The sequence below is a fragment of the Microtus pennsylvanicus genome, chromosome 1 (assembly GCF_037038515.1).
Source record: "Microtus pennsylvanicus isolate mMicPen1 chromosome 1, mMicPen1.hap1, whole genome shotgun sequence".
In the NCBI taxonomy this organism is placed as follows: Eukaryota; Metazoa; Chordata; class Mammalia; order Rodentia; family Cricetidae; genus Microtus; species Microtus pennsylvanicus.
The window spans coordinates 206,088,539-206,111,873 of record NC_134579.1 but is presented as its reverse complement, the minus strand read 5'-3'; the positions used below and the strand labels follow the sequence as shown (position 1 = coordinate 206,111,873).

At 44.8% G+C, this 23,335-nt stretch overlaps 2 protein-coding genes across 9 annotated transcripts in view; one reads left to right on the top strand and one right to left on the bottom strand.

Moving 5' to 3' along the window:
* Positions 1 to 1,037: 1,037 nt before the first annotated feature.
* Dcph1 (damage control phosphatase 1) lies at positions 1,038 to 15,948 on the bottom strand. Of its 3 annotated transcripts, none has more exons than XM_075949809.1 (5): positions 15,705 to 15,948; positions 13,491 to 13,596; positions 9,933 to 10,177; positions 4,123 to 4,285; positions 1,038 to 2,684 (listed from the first exon to the last, which is right to left on the bottom strand). In XM_075949809.1, the coding sequence occupies exons 1-5, from the start codon at positions 15,743 to 15,745 to the stop codon at positions 1,920 to 1,922; spliced, it is 1,320 nt and encodes a 439-aa protein (XP_075805924.1). In that variant the 5' UTR covers positions 15,746 to 15,948; the 3' UTR covers positions 1,038 to 1,919. The 3 variants fall into 3 exon arrangements, with proteins under 3 accessions (XP_075805924.1, XP_075805931.1, XP_075805941.1); XM_075949816.1 differs by lacking the exon at positions 15,705 to 15,948 and adding an exon at positions 12,763 to 12,894 and having other exon boundaries at positions 9,933 to 10,173; positions 13,491 to 13,592; XM_075949826.1 differs by lacking the exon at positions 13,491 to 13,596 and having other exon boundaries at positions 15,705 to 15,816.
* A 94-nt stretch (positions 15,949 to 16,042) lies between these two features.
* Rmnd1 (required for meiotic nuclear division 1 homolog) overlaps positions 16,043 to 23,335 on the top strand; it is a 35,002-nt gene continuing 27,709 nt past the window's right edge. For 4 of the 6 annotated variants that reach the window (XR_012907960.1, XR_012907966.1, XR_012907970.1 and 1 more), the window contains exons 1-2: positions 16,043 to 16,155; positions 22,186 to 22,703. Coding sequence is in view for 2 of the 6 variants with exons in the window: in XM_075949792.1 (XP_075805907.1) it covers positions 22,200 to 22,703 (504 nt within the window). In the remaining 4 variants the exon portion in view is untranslated. Of the gene's footprint in view, positions 16,156 to 16,863; positions 17,046 to 19,575; positions 19,684 to 22,185; positions 22,704 to 23,335 lie in introns of those variants that run through there. The other 2 variants (XM_075949792.1, XM_075949787.1) reach the window with 2 other exon arrangements.

Here is a 23,335-nt window from a genome sequence, read left to right as displayed (position 1 = left end):
ACCAAGTGTGTTGTATGACGGCTCACGTCACTGCCACGAAGTGGGGGACGCCAGAACAGTGAACACCAAGTGTGTTGTATGACGGCTCACGCCACTGCCATGAAGCGGGGGACGCCAGAACAGTGAACTCCAAGTGTGGTGTATGACCACTCACGTCACTGCCATGAAGTGGGGGACGCCAGAACAGTGAACACCAAGTGTGGTGTAGACGGCTCACGTCACTGCCACGAAGTGGGGGACGCCAGAACAGCGAACACCAAGTGTGGTGTAGACGGCTCACGTCACTGCCATGAAGCAGGGGACGCCAGAACAGCGAACACCAAGTGTGGTGTATGACGGCTCACGTCACTGCCATGAAGTGGGGGACGCCAGAACAGTGAACTCCAAGTGTGTTGTATGACGGCTCACGTCACTGCCATGAAGTGGGGGACGCCAGAACAGTGAACACCAAGTGTGGTGTATGACCGCTCACGCCACTGCCATGAAGTGGGGGACGCCAGAACAGTGAACACCAAGTGTGGTGTATGACGGCTCACGTCACTGCCATGAAGTGGGGGACGCCAGAACAGCGAACACCAAGTGTGGTGTATGACCACTCACGTCACTGCCACGAAGTGGGGGACGCCAGAACAGTGAACACCAAGTGTGGTGTATGACGGCTCACGTCACTGCCATGAAGTGGGGGACGCCAGAACAGTGAACACCAAGTGTGGTGTATGACCGCTCACGTCACTGCCATGAAGCCCGTCAAAACATCTCATTCTGAACATCAGGTTCTGCAGTTACAACTTACTGAGCATTTCAATGACTTGATGCTTAAAACTGACCTGTGAGCAGGAAGCAGCACATCCCAGATGGCTTTAAATATCTTGAAAGAAACCCAAGACTGAGCAAGAGCAGGGTCTAACTTCATTTACATCACACGATCTCACAACAGCTTTAGGTAACAGTCAAAATACACAGTGCGTATACAATGCAGATCTCATCGTCAATCTTCTCCTTTTCACCCGTCCCGAAAGAAAGCAAAACTAGTGATATTTCTCAGTAAAATTCATTTATTATTCCAGTACACAAAACATTTCCTGGTTTGTTTCCAATTTGTTTCAAAACAAAGTAGCATGAACTTGCAGACTCTGGCAGCTGAGGTCAAAAACAATACAAGTGTAATATAAAGAATGGGCTTGGACTGGCCGTATCCAAAAGAATGTAAAACAAGCTTTTACACCTGACACACTCTTGTGCTACTGAGGACGGAAACTGCTCTCTGGACACCTGTGTGTTGACTTCCGCATGGAAATCTGAGAATAGGAAGGCTGGATTTGTCCTTCGTCAGACACTGCTGTTTCACAATGTCCAGTTTGTGCTCTGACCCACATCCCAGACAAGTCAGGCAAGGAAACAGGCTTTACACCTTAGATGCATGCAGGACAGCAGGTGGTGGTTCGGTCTGAGGTAATTCTGTCTGTGTTCGAGCAGCACGACATGCCTCCCTGCAGGGCTGTCACAAGGCATATGCTCATTAGGCCATTAATGCAAAAGCCAAAACTAAGTTAAATAATATTTAGTCTTCTTAGAATATTAAATAATCATTCTATTCAAGGAAGGAAAAAACAAGGTTAACAAACTTAAAAAGCAGAATTCACTTTTTGCATTCTTTGCAATTAAAAATGAGTTCATTAAAAACCACTTAAACGTATGCATTTAACTTGAAATAGGGATTAAAATTCCAGCATAGTGTAACTAGCTTAAAGACCCGTCTTCCCAAACACGGCAGCAGGGAAACTGTTCCGCCATCTACCGTGTAAGGTGGCACAGGAGCTGAGAAATGGGGCTGCCCGTGGCTGATGAGAAGCAGGACTAGATCCATGCACTGCTTTTCTGGGGCTGAAAGGAGATTAGCTGGGAATTCCTGCGCACAGTCAAACGGGACCATCGAACTGAAATATCCCATACTTGCCAGTGGTCAGCCAGTGGGGATCAGACGCCATGAGCTGCTCGGCCTGCCCGGGCTGGAGACCCACCTGCAGCTCAGCCTTTAATGTTCTTATGCTACACAGAGGTGCAGGGTGGAAGCCACTCAGGGCCTGATGGAATGGAGTGGTAAACTCCCACTTTCTGTCACTCATCAGCTTCCTGTAATTCAAATCCCCCTTGAATAAAACAAGGCATGCCTTTTGTAGTTCAGCGTACAGATCAGGGGCGACCTGGGGCATCGCACAATATGGGTGAGGCAGAGTCCAAAATATATGATCGTGGTAAGTCCATCTGCCCATCCTAACATGGTCTGCCCAGTCAGCACCACAGGCAGACGTGGACTTCTGGTTACTACTCCTCACGTGTTCAACCGTCCAATTAAAGTCATGCACAGTAACGTCAGACACAAACCACGGGATAGTTTTCCCGTGAAAATGAATCTCAGTAGCTAACTCAGACGATAACAAGAAGTCAGCAAATACTAGATCTGTAACAAGTTCAAAGCCAGAATTATCCAGAACAATGTCTACTCTAACTACGGATGTTTCTGCTGTTTTCTTGCATTTACTGAGCAGTGTCCAAAGAGATTCTGTGTCATCTATCAGAATGAATGGTTTCAGGCCTTCCAAAGAGTTGATGACATTGGTCTTCTGGGAACTGCTTTCTCCACCTGACAGAGACAAGTCACACTTATTTCCCCAGAGGGAGATCTGAAATGGAAAGGGGAAAAAAGGCCATTACTCTTTTACATAACCAAGAAAAACTCCACTGTACAGGAAGGCACCCAAAACATTCATAGTATCTTTACAAAATTCCTAAAATGTCCACTAAATCTACATTTTCTCCAATGGCACAGAATGTATTTATGTGATCCTGTACTAAGGTAAAAACAATGATATTTTAGTGAATATATGAAAATTTTCAGCAATATAGTACCTACGTTCCTTACTTAAATACAAAGATATTAAAATGCCAAACAAATAATGTCTACATTCAAAATAAAAGTCTACACCAAGGGGTCCAAGGCCAGCATGAACAGCACGAAAGGCCCTGTCTCAATTAATAAATAAATGAAATGAAAAACTAGAATTGAGATGATACACTTTCAACCACGTGCATCATTGTTTTTAAAAAAGATCAATTGATGATTTTTTTTAAGGCATAAGGCTAAAATAAAACCTAAAATGGGGCTGGTAAGATGGTCCAGGAGGTAACAGCTTTTGCTACCAAGCCTGATGACCTCGATTTAGTCCCTAGAACTCACATGGTAGGAGGAGAGAGACAAGCTCTGTAATTTGTTCTCTGACCTCCATGTGCACACTATGGTAAGCACGCACCCCATAAATAAATGTAAAACCAAAGTTTGCAAAGATCACATGTACAGTGGCTACAATGTCTCCAGCTGAGATGAGGCCTTGGGGCCCTGCACACCCCCTTCATCCCAGCTCAGATCACCAAGTCCTAGGCCGGGAGTGGCAACCCCCACTTGTAATTCCAGCACTCGAGAGGATGAGGCAGGAGGACAGCTGTTGAGTTTCAGGCTCATCTGCACTACATGAATTACCATTCTGGGCTACAGAGTGAGACTCTGTCTCAAAACATGAAACAAAGAAAATTATGGCTGCTTGGGTCTAGGAAAGTGCTTGGCATAATAGGTCCAAAATTATTTGTGTGAGCAGTCACAGGGCTATACACTTTGGAACAGACCACTGCCCCCTGTGGACTAAAACAACTTTAGACTTCTCTTGGGACACCAATCGCTTGCTCATGGTGGCAATATGAGAAGACAACTCTGGCCTTCTCTAGGGGGAACAGGAGCCATGGGGACAGCACCTGAGTTAGAGCTGGCGGACAGCACCTCCTTTCCCTTTAGGGTCTGGTCTACTTCTGGGACAAAGGACACAGGAAAAAGAACTATCTCGTGACAGAGTGAGCTGCACGTGCAGTGTTCTCTTTCTTTTTAAATCTCAGGCTAACAGAAAGGACAGTTCAGAGACAAAACACCAAATAAAAGAAAGAAAAGTAGCCAAAACCATAATCATAATATAGGTGTCACTGACATAAATATCTGCATAAACTAATAGACATTTGTATAAACTAACACCCACAGCACTGTTTGCAGACTGAATATGGAAACCATGCAGATACCTGCAGAAGTCTAAGGAACTCCTCCTTCCGCCGGTCTCCACTGAGGTCTCTGGCTGGTCTCAGCTGCTGCAAGTGCAGACACAGGGCGTCAATTGACTCCTGTGACTCAAAGAAGTTCTCCTCTTTGCTTTCTTTAAACACATCGAAGTCGTGGATGGGAGGGCTGAGGTGGGAGGAAACATGCGTGAAGCATTTATGTGAGTCCTTCCCTTTGAAAAACAAACAACAACAACAAAGCCTCACCTGGTTGACGCAGTTCCCTAACGGGAAGAACACATTACCACCTTGACAGCCAGCACTCACAGATAGTAGACAGCACCAACAAATTCAATCACACAAAAATAAACCTCTGGGCCGGCATGGCTGCTGGTGCACATCTTTAATCCTGGTACATCAGAGGCAAAGGCAGGTTGAGCTCTGAGTTCAAGGCTAGCCTGGTGTGCAGAGCAAATTCCAGGCCGACCAGGGTTTCATAGTGAGAGCTTATCTCAAAGAAAATAATACAAAACTCAAACTCCTCAAACTATTTTACTAGAACTAGCTAGCAATTATAGTGACTGTGTCCACAATCATTTACCCAGCAGACATAAACGGGAGCGGGAAACGAGATTACAAGGTAACTGTTAGATCCTTTCGCACCCTATGTGGAGGACTCCTGATAGTAAACACACCCCTGAATGCCACAGTCATCACCAGACAGCTGGAGCAGAGCACTCGAGGGAAACACAACTAATACTCTTGTCCATACTAGCGAACGACAAGCGGTCATTTACGCACAGATTTGGAGTGTGTCAAATTTTACTCCCCGGTTACTTCTGGTCAAAGGTGAGGTTTGTGTTGTGGCTCTGTCAGCTTCATGAGAAGGTATGTGAGAAAATAACTAACAAGATATAAGTACGAAAATGATTGCTGTTCAGGAATTGAAAAGACATCCTGATTAGCTGATGTTTGCAATTAACAACATTCTTCATAGGCCATCCACGTTAGGTTAAAAATTACACAGGGCTTTCTGTAATGACTTTTTTTGTTTGTTTGTTTGTTTGGCGGGGGAGGGGTGTTTTTTCCGAAACCGAGTTTCTCTATATAACAGTTCTGGCTGTCCTAGAACTCGCTTTGTAGACCAGACTGGCCTCGAACTCAGAGATCTGCCTTCCTCTACCTCTCAAGTATTGGACTAAAGGTGTGTGCCAACACTGCCTCACTTATTTTATTTTCGAGACAGGTTCCCACTCTGTATCCTAGGCTGGCCCAGAACTCAAGGCAATCCTTCTGCTTCAATTTGCAGAGTGCTGGGATTACAGGCATAAGCCACGGCACCAGGCAAGGTTATGTTTTTAAAATGACGTACCAGGGGAAGGCTGCTCCTTCTGACCTCTATTCCAAGGGCGCTGTCACTGCCAGAGCACCCTGTAGCTCTTCTTTGGGAACCCTCTTCCGAACCTGTGGCATATTATTAAACACCCTGTCAGTGACCCTGGACCTCTCCACAGATTACTTTCAGCAACAGGCAAGTCACTGTCACTTGGTGGCTGGGCGGTGGTGGTGCACACCTTTAATCCCAGCACTTGGGAGGCAGAGACAGGTGGATCTCTATGAGTTCGAGGTCAACCTGGTCTACAGAGTGAGTTCCAGAACAGCCAGACTACACAGAGAAACCCTGTCTCCAAAAAAGAAAAAATCGTTCAGTAATATCAGTAGAATAGACCACAAACAAGCTGAGTAAAAACATTTGATTAACAAACTTGAGGAGTGACTCAAAAATAACAAAGCTAATTTTCCTTTTTAAGGACTAGAAATGGGCTCTGGAATAAATTTAAAGAATTTAAACATATTTTTTTAGCAATGACAGTGTTATTGAAATCAGTCAGTCCCTCAAGGTGATTTAGAAGGACAGAGGCCATTTGGATACAAGTTCAAATGTAAGGGATTGCTAACCAGAGTCCACAGACCCCGCTGAGACCTGTTCGGTCTGACCCACAAACCAAGAATTGCTAACAGTGAAGCGGAGAAGCAGTAGTAGCCTACGTCCATGAGCCCAGTGCTTAGAAGGCTGAGTCAGGAGGATTCCCTTGAGTCTGGGGACAACCTGGGAGTCATAATGATTTCTAGGCAGCCAGCCCCGTCTTAGCAGAAAAAGGAAGGGAGAGAAGGAGGGAGCGGGGTGTGCCACATTCTGTGCCCCACAGAACGGAAGCTCAGTGTCGGCAACCCAGGTTGTAACTACAGCACTTGCTGACCTGTGCGCTATGGCTGTAGCACATCACGGTGGCAAGGCTGTGTCCCTATGACAGAGACTGTTTAGTCACAAAGCTAAACACTCTCTAACCCTCCACAGAAAAGTCTGCAACCCATGGTCATGTTTTTAAATTAACAGCCATTCATTAAAGTCACAGCTCATGCTTCAGAGAGCAAATGTCACATAGATATGTACGGTTCCTCATTTTAGAACACTCATTACTTCAGAATCTAGTGACGCTGTGTATGTGCACATGCTCTGAGTCAATACATGTACATATAGTCCTAACGGAAACACATGTGTATGTTCATCAGAAACATGTCAGAATATGCAGAAAGATGGGCTCAGTGGTTAAGAGCACTAGTTACTTCTCCATAGAACCAAGATTCAATTCTGAGCACCCACGCAGCAGCTCCTAACTATCTGTGACTCCAGTTCAAAGGGATCTGAAGCCTTCTTCTGGCCTCTGTGAGCACTAGCCGCCCAAATGGTGCATAGGCATACATGCAGACAAAACACGCATACACACGAATAAAATAAAATGTATCTTTAAAAAATATCCATGCTAGGGGGCAGAAGAGATGGCTTAGCAGTTAAGAGCCCTGGCTGTTCTTTCAGAGGACCTGGGTTCAATTCCCAACTCTCACATGGTACCTTACAGTAACTTACAACTGTCTACAACTCCAGTTCCAGGAGATCTGATACCTTAACACCAATGCACATAAAATAAAGTTAAATTATTGTAAATATATAGGTATATGCACATATATGTATATATAATTAAGGAAATTATTTTTAATGCATATATGCACATATATAAAAATGTTTGTAGCTTTGTTCTTCATAAAAATCCCATACTGGATAAATCCCACCAATACAACAGTCAGTGGAGGAAGCCTGTCATAAATATATATCATACTATTTAATTTAAAGGAAACTTAGGAGCCAGGTGTGGTGGTACACACCTGTGACTCCAGCATTTGAGAGACTGAGACAGGAAGACGATCATTTTGAAGCCAGCCTGGGCTATGTGAGTTCAAGGATGATGAGACCATGTCTCAAGATGGGGGGAAAATGTGTATATCCTCAATCAATAAATAGCCTGAAAGTAGGCAAAACTAATACAGGTCAGATAGCTGTCTCTGAAAGATGAAACAGTTCTAGAATCTATCTGTTTGGCAAAAGCAACAAATTCCTATGTTTGAAAATATAAAAATTAAGAAAGGAAAAAAAATCCTAGACTGAAAGTTATACTATTTCTAAAATAAATTTATTTTATAATTAGTATTGACTTGTTTCATTTATTTCTTCCTTTCTTTCTTTTTTTCTTTTCTTTCCTTCAACAGGGTTTCTGATTCAAGGATAGACTGGAACGTACTATATAACCCAGGCTGTACTCAAACATACATTCTTCTTGCCTCAGTTTCCTAAGACCTACAATTACAACGTGAGCTGTAATCTACACTTTGATCATCCTGTGCGGTGTTTAGAAACAGGTACTAAAGGATTCCTCTTACATCAAACTTGTATTTTTGGAACCTAAAAAATAAAAGGACAATTCCCATCGCCTCTTCTTCTGCACTGCGAACCAGATGCACGTCAGGATTTCTTAAGAAAAAATAAACAGAATAAATGATCTATGAAAGGATTTTTTTTGGAATATGTAGCATTTAAACTTTTCTCTAGTCATTAAAAACAAAATACTAGGGCTGGAGAAATACGGTGTTTAAGAGCACTTCTGTTCTTCCAGAGGACCCAGGTTCTGCTCCCAGCACCCACAACAGGTGACTTACAACCTCTTGGAACTCCAGTTCCAGAGAATCTGACACTCTCCAGACTGAGCTGGCACCCGTGTGCAAGTAGTGCAAGCACACACCTACACACTCAAGTAGTAAGCACATACACATATACACACAAGTAGTGTATAACATACCTACACACTCAAGTAGTGCATACACACATATACACTCAAGTAGTAAGCACACACCTACACACTCAAGTAGTAAGCACATACACATATACACACAAGTAGTGTATAACATACCTACACACTCAAGTAGTGCATACACACATATACACTCAAGTAGTAAGCACACACACATACACACTCAAATAGTGCATATGCACATATACACTCTAGTGCACACAAAGTAGTGTATACACACACCTACACACTCAAGTAGAATATACACATATACACACAAGTAGTGCATACACACACATACTCAAGAAGTAAGCACACAAATATATACTCAAGTAGCACACACATACATAAGAAAGTAGTACACACACACACACAAGCAATGCGTACACACATACAGTGATATACACACATACACATGCAAATAGTGCATATAAACACACACATGTTGTATATAGACACATATAAATATGCATATGCATGGAAGTACTGCCTATAAAAACATGTATAAGTCTTTAAAACAAAAAGAAAACAAAGATTAAGACAGCTTGTGACAAGAGTCCCTATTTTGGTGGTTCCTTACATGGAATGGGTTCGGATATATTATTTGTAATGACTTCTATTGACCTTGGAGGCAGCTCTCTGAACAAGTCTGTGAGAGATTATCTACATCAGGTCAATTGAGCTGGGCAGACCCAGCCTAAATGTGCTGCAGGAAAAGGAGGACGTGAGCTGAGCTCCAGCTCCATCATTCCCTGCTCCTGCCTGCAGATGTGCCCGGCTGCCCGCACTGCCCACTCATGCCGCACGCCTTCCTGGCCATGAGCAGACGCATGCTGTGCACTGCAGCTAGTATTACCCTCCTCTTAAGTTGCTTCCTGCAAGTGCCCAGCCACAACAGTGAGAAAAGTGACTGCGCACATTCTTGTTAGAAATAAAGCATTTGTTTTTTGGTTTTTTTTTTGTTGTTGTTGTTGTTTTCTAAAAAAAAAGTCTCACTATGCAGCCCTGGCTGGAACTCATTATGTAAACCAAGCTGGCCTTGAACTCACAGAGATTCGCTTGCCTCTGCCCCTTAAGTGTTGTGATTAAAGGCATGCACCATGACACACAGATTCATCTTAAATTGTTTTATGTAATCATTTCAAATTAATGATTCTTTTACTCAGTAAAATCTGTTTTTACTGTAGAGGTATTTGTAAGAATTTATAAGGCTGGGTGTGAAGGTGTAAGGACAGAACTGATTCCGATAAGCTGTCTTCTGATTCCACACGCATGCATGGCATGTGTGCTCATACACACAGACACAAAATCTTCACTAAGATCATATTATTCAATCATTTGTGGAAATGTCCAAACATTATCCTTACTATCTGCTGAATTACTTTCCTTATACTTATTTATTGAGGGGTGCACACATGGCATGGCACACCTATGAAGTCATTTATTGAGGGGCGCCCACGACGAGGCACACCTATGGAAGACAGACCAGAGGACAACTTTCAGGAGTCAGTTCTCCCCTTCCACTATGTGGGTCCCTCACTTTTGGCAGCAAGCTCCTTACCTGCTCAGCCATTTTGCTGGCCCCTGCTCAACTATTCAAAAACAATCATCGATTACTAAACACTTGTTATCCAATAGCTGTAAACTTGCCTCTGGATGATGGCTTCGTGAATCCTCCGATACATGTAGCACTCTACAAACAACCAGGGCGAGAAGAACCAGCGAGGCTCCCCGTCGCTTTCATTTAACAGACTCCGCTGATATTCCAGGTACTGATTCCATATGTCAGCGTCAACACAATTATCAACCAAGGGGACAATTGGCTTATCTGTCTGTAATTCGTTCCGTAATTTAGAAAGAAGAGAGATGGCTTTCTTTTCAGCTTCCACTCCTTCCTGTGAAAGTACAAAGGGACAACGAGAAAGTTTGGCTGTGTCTGTGGGTGCACAAATCTATGCATAGTTCTTGAGAGTAGCATATCTTTACAGACCTAAAGTGAAGAAAGAAAAAACAGCATTGTAAACCTGCATTTCGCCTTTTATATTATCTTAGAGACATTACATTTTGACTTTTATATGATCTTGGCCTTGGCATGACTTAAACTTTCTTATTTTCTAAGATCTAGCCTTTTTAAAAGGCTGAGCAGCACACCTAGGGAAGGGAACCACTACCAGCCGTGTAGCTTCCCACTCGCACACCTTCCGCTGACAGGGCTAGAAAAGAAACCTGGACTCCCTGAGTCACCCCTTCCACCCCGCAGCTCTCCAGAGATCAACCTGCCTCTGCCTTCCAATCACTGGGATTAAAAACATGCACCACCAAACCTGGGCCCCAGCTGAGATTTGTATAAGACTATAAAAGCATTATTGCTGAGGAATATTTTTTACACTGGGTGAAAATGTGTAATTATGATTGGTTTAATAAAAAGCTAAGTGGCCAATAGCTAGGCAGGATTTTTCAGGGCAGAGAGAACACTAAGAAGAAAGGAGACCCAGAGAGTTGCCAACCAGAGTGAAGAAAGCAGGAAAAGAGCGTGGGCAGTACAGAGTAAAGATAATAAAGCCACAAGACAGACAGTAAATTAATAAAAATAAGGCAATTCAAGATATAAGAGCTAGTTAGAACAAGTCTAATCCATTAGCTGAGCTTTCATAGTAAGAAGTCTCGGTGTGGTTATTTGTGAGCTGGCAGGTGGGATGGAAAAATTCCAACTACACCTCCTCCCTTGTTATTGGCCATTCAGCTTTTTATTAGACCAATCAGGTGCCTTAGGCAGGCAAGGTAAAATAGCAATACATTGTTAAATAGTTAAAGATTCTGCAACATAAACAACTGCAACGCATCTTTACACAGTTTGGCAAATATTTCACAACATAAACAAATACAACATGTCTTGCCATAATTAAACCACACATCTTTGCATAAACAAATATCCTACAACATCAATTCTTATTTCTCAACTTGTTTCATTCCAGTTCAAACATTTTTCTGAGTCCTGTGTGTACCAGACACTATGTTCAGAGTCAGAGACAGATGGCCTGGTGCTATCCCCAAGAGACTCAGCATCTACCCAACCAGGTAGTCTAGGAGGTGGGCTTTGAGAACCAAATGGGGAACATGATTCCCTTGAGAACATAGCATTGCTCAAAGAAGATTCTAAAAGTATGGGCGCCCTGAAGAGGTGACAGGAAGACCACCAAGAGCTGACTCTACTCTGGCAGTGCTTTAAGACTGTGCTGACCCCAGCACAGTGAAATGGAACAGGGTTACATCAACAATAGACCATGCTTCCGCAGGCTTAACCAGAACAGCCACCTCTCACAATGAGCACATGGGCCAAAGACTTAAGGTAATGTGTGCTAAGTAAAGAAGTCAATATTCAAGCAAAGTACTTAAATTTGGTTCATTTATGCTTAAGTAAATATGTACACCCACCAAAATGAAGTTGCATGTATAGGATAAAACACTGGGAACATGATGTGGGATTCCCCTCTGTATGCTACGAATATGTTTTATTACCATTGGTTAATAAAGCTGTTTCAGCCAATGGCTTAGCAGAGTAAAGCCAGGCAGGAAATCCAAACAGAGATACAGAGAGAGAGAGTAGGCGGAGTCAGGGAGACACCTTGTAGCTGTCGAAGGAGAAAGATGTTCCAGAACCTTGTCAGTAAGCCACAGCCTTGTGATGATACACTAATTAACAGAGATGACTTGATCTGACATGTAAGAGTTAGTTAAAAATAAGTCTGAGCTAATAGACCAAGCAGTGTTGTAATTAATATGATTCCTGTGTACTTATTCAGGTCTGGGCAGCCAGGAATGAACAAGCAGCCTCCGTTTACAAAACTCATCTACTCAAATGTCAGTGTCCGAGATGAGCTGGATGTCAGCAATAAAGAATAACAGGCAGTGGGGTATGGTGGTATAAGCCTCTAGCCCTAGCCAAGAAACAGAGGCAGAAGAATCCAAGTTCAAGGCCAGCCTAAATTAAATAGTCTCAAGAAGAGAGGGGGAAAAAAAGATGATCCTGTATTACTCCAGAATTTATTTGGAAAGAATACAACACTGGGGCCGGAGAGGTGGCTCAGATGTTAAGGGCACTCACTGCTGCTATTGAGCACCTGGGTTTGGTTCCATCACCCACATGGAACCATCTGTAACACCAGTTCCTGGGTGGGGATGTGATACCCTCTTCTGACCTTCATGACCACAGCATGCATGTGGTACACAAACATACAAGAGACCAAACACCCATACACATAAAATAGATGATTTTTAAAAAAGAAACATAATTCTACACATTCAAAATACCTGTGTACAGCTTTGTTCCATTTCAACTCAGTCAGGAAAGAAAGAGAGAGAGAGAGAGAGAGAGAGAGAGAGAGAGAGAGAGAGAAAAGAAAGAAAGAAGTCACTAACCACTGCTCAACACATTCAAGAAATGCACAGGCCCTGGCATGCAGCTCAGTTGGTATAGCACTTGCCTAGCATGCAGAGGTCCTGAGTGAAAAGGAGGGGAGGGACCCCAAATTCATTCTCCAGTAGTGTATAATCTGTACGTGGTGGCCCACACCTGTAATCCAAGCATTCAAGACCTTTAACGACTCAAAACCTGTCTCAAAAGAGAAAGATGGGAAGGAAGGAAAAGAAGCTGGAGCAGGTGTAGTCTATGCAGCCGTCTACAGCACACTGAGCAATCTAAAGATTACTGGAGTCATAGGTTTAAAGGCGTTGATTGACAATAACGTAATTATTTAGGCTTTTTCCTCACCCGTTGATTGAACAGGCAAGGTGGCTTTTAAAGTCTTATTCTACTCCAATCAGCAAATCTTTTAATCACACTGAGCACCAATCAATCATAATTCACACCGCCCTCCACTGTGAGTTTTGCACTTTATCAAGATCTCAGGTTAGAAAAGCAAGTCCTGTAATACAGCTAGGTCTGAAACCTAAAAAGGCTTCTCCTTAGAGAAGTCAGCAACTTCATTTATAACAGAAAACAAGACGAGGGGTCCATAAACGTTTCGTGAGACTAAACAGTAAGCACACAGCACATTTAAACCAGAGGCTGCTGTCCCACCTCTACACACAGAAAAGCAGGTATGTGTGTGCACCAGAGACCAATGTTTACGTGAGAGCTGCGACCTTCCACGAATACTGTAATTCTCATGAAGTAACACAAAACTAAAGTTGAGACATAATTCTTACCTCTCCGTGTTTTTCAAAAAATTCACTTTTATGTCGATGCAACGTATCAATAGCCTTGGTTAGGATCTGTGGTGTTCTGTCCTTAATTGTGAGATATGCAAATGACCTAGAAGAGAGAGTCACATGTGACACTTAACATAGGAAAGTAACACTGCTTCTTCAACACTGGAAGACGAGTCCAAATTTCCGGGCACCTCATTTGGATTCAAATTTCTTTGTATACATATTAAAGGCAAACCAGTTTTATCTGCTTTATAGAGAGAGACGGGTCTGCGAATGAAGCTCAGCTGGGAGAGCGTTCGTATGAATGAAGCCCTAACACAGGTGAAACACAGTGGCGCCCCACTGTGATCCTAGAGCGCAGGAGGATCGATAGTTTAAGGCCATCCTAGAATGCTTAAGACCAGTCTGGAGGAAGGAGGGAGGAAGAGAGGGAGAAAGACAGACAGAAAGACACAGAAAATTTGAAATCTCTCTAATGTCATGGGAGCTAAGCAGACTATAATACCAGGTTCTGCCCCAGAACTCTGTTTAATCATTTTCTGTCTATTCTTTTCATTTTCTTTTCCTAAATCAGAAACTGCTTCAATAATGTGTAAGTTCAAAGAGGCTCCGATTCCAGGCCTATCACGAGGGATTTCATCTACTTAGAAAGATGGAAAGGGAAATGGGAGTAACGGAGCCACAGGGTGCTCGGGCCTGGAACAGCCGAGCAGTGAGAAAGACTGTTTCACTCCTGTCTAACCCTTCGCTATTTCATTTGCCCCATAAAGGATTTCCTCACTGTCTTCTCTACACAGAGAACTATTTCCGACCCTAAACAAATACGTACATGGTAGTCTCTCCCTCCTGCTGAAGAAGTAGCGACTTTACACAAGTGTCAAGAATGAAGCAAGATGCAGAGGAGGAAAACCTATTCTTGCATCAAAGTACAAAGTCATCTTGACTCGACATTAAAAAAACACACACACAAAGATTTACATAATTTTTCCTTTAAGGACATGCAATCCCATTCTTATCACTTTTAGTTGTGGAGAGGGGGTATGTGCACGTGCCTGCAGGGCTAGGGATCTAGAGCTGGAGTTACAGTTAGCTGGGAACCACCAGACCTGGGTTCTGGAACCAGACCTGGGTCCTGTGCAAGAGCAGGGCTTGCTCTTGATGACGGAGCTCTCTGCCTGGCTCCTGAAACACTAACTTTTTAACATAGGGTTCAGGGCTTAGCCGGTCAGTTTCTCTGCCCAAATCATCTCTGTTGAATTTAAGCAATTATTTTCTTCAAACTCAAGCGCCTTATTCTGGCTTTTTAAACTATTGCGCTTAAGCATTTCTTCAGAAGGCTTCCTTGGGCTCTGTGAGTCTCGGGGAAGCTCTGAACCTGCTTCCTAGGACCTGCATGCTTAGCCATTAGTACTCCTGTCAAAGGGGATGGGGAGAAGGACCTGATCAACACGTGGACTTTCTAAGGCAGCAGAAACAGAAAGTGGCAGCCCTTTCTCGAGATGCCTGGAAAGCCTTATTTCTCTATCACCCTCCCCACCACCACGCCAAGTACGTAGAAGAAAGCTGTAGATATGAGACTTGTAGGCTTCCACTAGCGAACAACCTCTGACGGTATTTATTTTGGGGACCAGCGAGATGGTAAATCTGGACGCCTGAGTTCTAAATTCCTCGAATTTCTATGAAGGTTAAAGGAAAATGAAAAACAATGAACTCCACAGAGTTGTTCTCTAACCGCCATTGAGAATAACGGTGTGCTCACACATATACACACCCGGACACGGACGGAAGGACGGACACACACACACACGCATTTAAGACATTTTTAAATTTTGTGGGAGTATTAGTTTGACCCAAACCATAAGTACACGAGTCCTAAATTTTAGCCCCCGCAGGGCTATGCCTCCTCGCTGGTTTAGTTTGAGGCAGGCAATGTACCCCCGGGTGGTCTTGAACTCATTACTAGAGCGAGCTGGCCTCAACTCGCAGCAGTCCTCCTGTCTCAAGTTCCGAAGCGCTAGCAATACGCGACAGCACGGAAGAAACTACAGGGCAGGTCCTGAGGCTGGCGAGTGCGGCGTGCCGGCTCCTTTCCAGCCAAGGCGGGACTCGAACTTTCAGCATCACAGGGTCAGTCCCCCGACCGTCCACAGCTTTCTCCCGCCCCAACCCGGCTTTAACTCAGAAGTGCGCAATAGAAAAAGCGAGACGCACCCCACTTCCTGAGCGGAGAGAAACGCCGGGGCCTCGGCCATGGCTGGCGACACGCGCCGCACGCCGGCGTCGCTCCGGGTTCAACCGCCGCCTCCGCCGGGCCCAGAAAGAGAAAGCTGGGGCTTTAAGAAAAAAAAAAAGGGAAAAAATGCGTTTTTGAATTAAAAAACTTTATTTGGTGGCCCGGCCAGGGACAGAGCACGGGACACAAGAGCCTTCCGGCTACGAGACCGGAAGCCCGAGACGACCGGAGGGGCCTGTCCGCCCAGCCGTAAAAGGGGGAGCACGGGGAGGTCACGTGGTCAGACTGTCACGTGTCCCGGCCGCCAGGCCTGGGACTCGCAATGCGCCTGCGCCGCAGCGGGGCGGGGCGGGGCGGAGCGTGTTTCCGCAAAGGCTCCTGCGGCGGGAGCGTGCGCGCGGGCTCTGCCGTCCTCCTCTCCGCGCACAGGTCAGTGCTTGGCGCTTCCCTGGCACGAGGGGCTGGCGAGGAGGTGTGGGCTTCGGCGGGACCGCCGGAGGTAGCCGGGAGGCGAAGCACCTAGGACAGAACACTCCTGACCCCTCGTCGGGATCAGGGCATGGTGGTAGCCGTCACAATGCATGAAATCACCCTTGAGTTTAGGAATTGGAAGATGTGCTCCCAAAGGTCGGCACCGTTGGCCCATCGGATCGAACCGGGACACAACCGCCCTCTTAATTGATAGTATCCTGAATCTCATACATGCATACAATTATTTTGATAATGCCAACTACCACCCCCAGTCTTCCCCCACGAACTTCTAGACCTACGCCTCTTCTGTGTCCCCCTCTCAACTTAATGGAAAAATATAAAACACTGAGCCCAATTAGTGCTGTCCTTAGGCATACACGGGCATATTGTTTAAAGATAAGTGCCCAGTAACGGTAGCTGCCTTGTGTCTGATTTTAAAAATTTAGTTGACACCTATGCCCTACTATCGCTGAACACAAGGATACAAACACAGACACTTACTTTGAGGAGAGACAGAAATCGCCGTTATTGCTTTCTGATATCACTGTCATTATCTAATTTGCATTATATTGATTTGCCACATCTGTTGTTTGCCATTCCCAGTAAAGCGATCTTTGCCCGATTTCAGCTGGATTAGGAGCTAGCATAATGCCTAGGACATTAATGCCCAGTTCATAACCGTTGTATGAATTCATAAAGAGAAGGTATGTAGGTGATGTTAAATGCGATGAGAACGTAGAAAATGGAGAAAGAATGGGTGGGCATTAGTTCTGTGGACCTGAAGAAAAGAGCTGAAGGAGGCTAGGAAGGGAGCCTGGCAAATCCTTGGGAGGAGAGCCTGAGGACAGGTAAGTACTAAGACCCAGGGGGCCTAGAACAGAGCAAGCAAAGGCAAGAACTGTCGGGAACTCTACAGTGATGCAGAAGGCTGTGAACATACAAGCTCGGGAGGCCGTCTTAGGGGCTTTGGCTTTTAGTGTAAATGTAAAGCAGTCTTCAGATTCGATACTGGAAAAAGACACGGTTCTAGTTAAGGTCTCAGGATTTTGCTAGAGTCCGCTGTTAGGAGGCCCAGTGTGCAGTCGCCTTTTTTGTGAAAAGTTGTGTGAAGGGGAGACAGCTTAAGGGAGGGGCTTGCCACTCCCGCTAGAGTCCATTATAGCGGATTAGGCATGCTGTCAGGAGCTGGCCACCTTCCTTGCACGGCTAGGAGGCAGGGCGATCAAGGCTGGCACCGTACTCTACTGTGCCCATGCATAGTACCATCCACACTTCAGGTGGGTCTCCTGGCCTCATTTAACCTCCTCTACAAAGTCCATCACAGACACAGTCAAGGGTGTGTCTCCATGGTGATTCTAAATCTAGTCATGTCTGGGTCAGCCATCGTAAACAGGTAAAGAGCTATTATAATAACCAGTGGGAAAGACAGGAGAACCCGTGCAGAGTTCTGATCAGAAAAGGCCCGCGGGATTTACTGACAGATTGAATGTGGGGACTGAAGAGAAAAGCTCAAGGGAATTCCAGATTTAGGGCTAGGATTGGCACGTGGATGGGGAAAGGTGCAGTTCGGGTGTTTTTGTGGAAGAGTTGGCATGCTCAGTGTTGAGCAGGTTACATTTTTGATGCTTAGAGTCATCTGGAGTCATATTTAATATGTGCTACTCCTCAGTGATGGTGTGTCGTTGGCCAAGGTCACCAAGAGACTGGCAGGAAGAGAAATGACTCAGAGACTGAGTCCCGATGTGTCTCATTCTTGAATGGATGCGTAACTAGCAAAAGAGACCGGGAGACGAAAACAGCCAATGTGATATTCTAGACGCCAAAGAAAACGGGGTGGGGAGAAAGTTCCAGGGGATCTGATGCCCTCTTTTCTTTTTTTTTTTCTTACTGATTTTATTGAGCTCTACATTTTTCTCTGCTCCCCAGCTTTCCTCTCCCCTCCCCTTCAACCCTCTCCCATGGTCTCCATGCTCCCAATTTACTCGGGAGATCTTGTCTTTTTCTACTTCCTATGTAGATTAGATCTATGTATGTCTCTCTTAGGTTCCTCGTTGTTGTCTAGGTTCTCAGGGATTGTGAATTACAGACTGATTTTCTTTGCTTTATGTCTAAAAGCCACTTATGAGTGAGTGCATGTAATATTTGTCTTTCTGGGTCTATGTTACCTCACTAATGATGTTTTCTAGATCCATCTATTTTCCTGTAAAATTCACGATGTTGTTATTTTTTCTGCTGTATAGTACTCCATTGTGTAAATGTTTCACATTTTCCTTATCCATTCTTCAGTTGGAGTCATTTAGGTTGTTTCCAGGTTCTAGCTATGACAAACAATGCTGCTATCAACATAGTTGAGCACATGTCCTTGTGGTACAATTGAGCATCCTTTAGATATATACCCAAAAGTGGTATTGCTGGATCTTGAGGTAGGTTGTTTCCTAATTTTCTGGGAAATCAGAATACTGATATCCAAAGGGATGATGCTTTCTTCTGACCTTCATGGGCACCAGGCATGTACATAATATACAGATATGTGCAGGCAAACACTTATGCCCATAAATAACAAAAATTGTAGAAGAGGGTGGTTGACCAATGGGCACAACAGCAACGGGTTGCATGCTGATGATCGCTGAGGGCTCATCTTGTAAAATTTCTGTTTCTGTTTTGTTAGTGAAAGAGGAAGCGGGCTGGAGAGATGGCTCAGATGTTAAGAGCACTGGCTGTTCTTCCAGTGGTCCTGAGTTCAATTCCCAGCAACCACATGGTGGTTCACAAGCATGGCAGGCATACGTGCAGTACAGAACACTATATACATAATAAATATATAAATCTTTATTTTAAAAACGAGGAAGCAAGGTTATCATTGAGAATGAGAAACACGGGGGAGACGTGAAGATCCAAGGAGAGGGGAGACCGCAGGAAATAGCAGGGATAGGGTCCTGAGCAGCATAGAAGACCCACCAGAAGAGAGTGGCCCTGGCTGGAGAGCGAGATGGGAAATGGTTAGTTGGCTGCCTCGTGAGCTGCAAGAGCGTAGCCACAATTCAGTGTGGGGGCTGGAGTTCTTTAGGACTGGGGTTAGGGGAGGCATTCATGGGGAATGGGAGGGTTATAAGAGTAGACCTGGATGTGAAGATCAAAGCAGGGGAGGAAAGACTGAAAGTTGTATGTCCTGCCTAGGTGGGAGAATTGTTAGCTTTGGGTGGGAGAAGGAATGGACTGGAAAGATGGGGGGCAGTGTTTGGGGGAGTGACAAGTATAAAATCAGAAACCTGGGCCACACTTACAGGAAACACCAGGGAGATCTTACGGTTTCTAGAGCATGCAATGGTAAAAGAAAAAAGTGGATAAAATTAGCTTTAATAACATAATCTCCTTTACAGGTACCTAAGATAGTGGTAAGAATCTGGTCCTTGCAATAAGGAAAGCCTGGCTGGCTTCACTTTCTTTAGAGATGGGGAGAGTTCACAGACACCACAGCATGTGGAGGTCAGTCGGAGGGCGGCCCACAGGAGCCAATTATCTTTACCCTGTGGTTTGGGGTGTTGAACTTGGGCCATCAGGCTTACCAGCAGACATGTTTACCCACTGAGCCATCTCTCCAGCCCTAAGCAACTCCTTTAGCCTCTAGACCTCAGTTTCCCCCTCTGGGAAATGTCTCCTGGGCGGCGTGTAGCGTGTGGAAGTGCTGGAATGTCACATCTAAGTTTTCCTCGGTTCTTCCTTCACATCATTAGCGGAGACATGTTTCTGAATCACACACCTGACCACACAATTCCCTTATTTCAAACCCTGTGGAGCCCGTAGGATCATTTAATGTGCCATGTGGTATCCGGCCACTTTGATTCATCTCCTGCAGCTCACCTCTCAGCTGAGGTTGGTTGTTCTCATCCTGTTTGTTAGATAAAGAATACTGTGTACCTGACCTGTTTGCTTTGCTCGGCTATCTGCCCTTTCATGAACCATTGTAAATGTCACCTCTGAGTATGTCACACTCCTGACCCCAGGACCTCCCTTGTCAAGACCACGTACCCTTTGTACGTCATATTCTGTCTCTATGGCTGGACTGTGAATTATAAAGTCTCTGATCAATGCTTGTATCTTTGGCACCTAATTTTTAAGAATTGTTATCATCACTTACTGTAGGTAAGCTTTTTAAAAATGTGCTATTTTATATTGTAAGACAGGGGATCACACGTAACAGCCCATTTCCTTTGGGCTGTGTGTGTGCTTGCCTGTCTGATATGCCTAACACCACTCCTTATGCCCAGCCCCAAACTGAATAGCGCCTTCCCCCTTAAAAAAGAAAAAAAAGCCAGTCTTCTTTCTGGGAGCCTTTCCTGTAGAACTGAGTGAGCCTCTTCTGTTTGCTCTGCGTCTTGTGCTCAGCTGTGTGGTTTGGGCTCTTCCATGGCATTGTGATGAAAAGGAAAAAATGCCCAGTCTCTCCAAAGGCTAGAATATGATGGCAGGGGTACTTAACCTTGGATGCACCTATGACCTCTGCTAGTTGATGTTTTTTGTTGGTTTGATTTTTGTTTTTCTAGACAAGCTTTCTCCGTGTTATAGCCCTGACTGTCCTGGAACTCGTATCATAGACCAGACTGGCCTTGAACTCACAGAGGTCGCCTGCCTCTGCCTTCCAAGTAGTTGAATGTGGAAGTACAGGTTGGTGTGTGTGTGCGTGCGTGTGTGTTGGTTTTGTTTGGAGTTTTTTGTTTGTTTCTTTGCTTGGTTTTGTTTTTAAGAGAGGGTCTCCATATGTATCTCTGACAGACTTGGAACGCACTGTGTAGAGCAGGATAGCCTTGAACTCACCGGCCTCTGCCTCCTGAGCACTGGCACTAAAGATATGCACCGTCACACCCAGTTTTTTAAATACTTAAGATTACAAAATAATGAAACGGTTCCATACCTTTTTCTCTTTTAACATCTTTGTTGTTGAGAATAAATTTATGATTTTATAATCTTCCAGAAAGACACCAAATAATGACTTAATGGGGAAAAAAAGAGTGTTTGTGTGTGTGTGTGTGTGTGTGTGTGTGTGTGTGTATTTTTTGCATGATTGTGTAAACCAGAACTTTGTTTATCCTAAATAAGTACTCTACCACCAAACTATGACCTTTGCCATTTATGTAATTATATATGGGTAAGTGTATGTATGTGTGTGTATATATAGGATTAGGTTATAATATTTCTGTTTTACAATTTTTATGAGTGTGTTGCTGGCTTGTATGTTTATGCACCTCGTGCTTGTCAGAAGAGGGCACAGTGGATGGTGGTGAGCCACCGTGTAGGTGCTGGAAATTGAACCTGTGTCCTCTGCAAAACCAAGTGCTGGATCTGGTGTAGGTGACTTTAGTCCTAGCATGCAGGAGTCGGAGTCAGCGGATGTTTATGCATTTGAGGCCAGCCTGGCTTCCGAGTGGGTTCCAGGCCAGCCAGGACCGCTTGTTGGGAGACTCTGTCTCAGAAAACAAACAGAAAGCCGGCTGGTGGTGGTGCACTCTTTAGTCCCAGCACTCGGGAGGCAGAGGCAGGTGGATCTCTATGAGTTCGAGGCCAACCTGGTCTCCAGAGCTAGTTCTAGGACAGACTCCAAAGCTACATAGAGAAACCCTGTCTTGACAAACCAAAAACAAAAAGGAAACAGAAAAAAACCACATGCTCAGGGCTGGAGAGATGGCTCAGCAGTTGAGAGCACTGACTGACTCCTCTTCCAGAGGACGAGGATTCAGTCTGCAGTGCCCACGTGGCAGCTCACAACTGTCTGTAACTCCACCTCACACAGACACACATGCAGACAAAACACCAGTGCCCATAAAGTAAACCATTAAATAAAAAAGAACACGCGCTCTTAACTGCTAAGCTCTCCCTCCAGCCCATGTTGTACAAATTTTTAACAGAAATATGTGTTTCCTAAGGAAGTGTATGTGTATCTTAAACATATTTTTAAAATCCAGCCTGACTTTTCAACTCTTTTGATTGCAGCCTGAGATGTGGTCATGTCAGGCAGACTTCTCCAGAGCCTGGCCTCTTTACACAGCGTGTCATCAAAAGCACGTCAGTGCAGGAGGCTCCCTGGGCTCCCGTTAGAACCACGTTCGGAATCTGGAAGCGCAGCATGCCGGAGCACCCTGAAAATACAGACCCATTTAGGTTCATTCTGTCCTAGTGTAAGAGCTGACAGCTGGAATAAACCAAAGATCCTGGGAATGAGCGGGTTAATACCAAACGCAAGCGGACCCTCTCCATTACATGTTGGCCGTTGTTGGGATGGAGAAGCACGTCTGCCAGCCATGTGCCCCTTTGGGACTCCCAGGAAAGTAACTTACAGACCAAATCTCTTATGCTCTAAGTGGTTTATAAAAACAGTAAAAAGGCATTACTCTGTATCGACAGACACACTTGTTCCAAAACAAGACCTTCCACAGATCAAGAGGCCCCTGAAGGCATCCCGGACCCGTCAGCCATCCAGGAGCAACCTCCCAGACCTTTCTGTGAATGAGGTAAAGCCTACTAGTTCAGTGCCCCCTGAGTGCATCTGTCCTTGTGTGCCCTCTGTGCCTGCATGTGTTGCACCATACCCTCACTGCCAACATAGGGCAACTGGGCAACCAGCTGAGAATTCTGTTCGAGACCTTTGAAGCGTGACATAGCCAAACCAACAAAAAGTTTATCTTGCAAGAGCTAGTTACCTGTATCACGTGTGGCACAAAAGGCCTCCGTCATTGTTCAGGGGGGTTGGTGAGGCCTGAGACAATTAGAAAAGGCGCATCCATCCAGTCCAGCCAGGGTGCAGCTGTGAGAATACCTGCTTCGTGTTGTGGTTGTTGTTGTTGCTTGTTTGTTTGTTTTTTTTTAAATTGAACCAGATGCTGGGGAGGGAGGTGGTGCACATATTTATCCCAGCATTCTGGAGGCAGAGGCAGGCGGAACTCTGTGAGTTCGAGGCCAGCCTGGTCTACAAAGCAAGTTCCAGGACAGGCTCCAAAGCTACAGAGAAACCTTGTCTCAAAAAATGAAAAACAAAACAAGAATTGAACCAGCAATGCATCAGGAAATTGAGATTTACCTGCCAACCGGCAGGTGTTTGTTACCAGCCTGTGGTGGCTGTGCAGGGTGAGGGAATGACACAGCA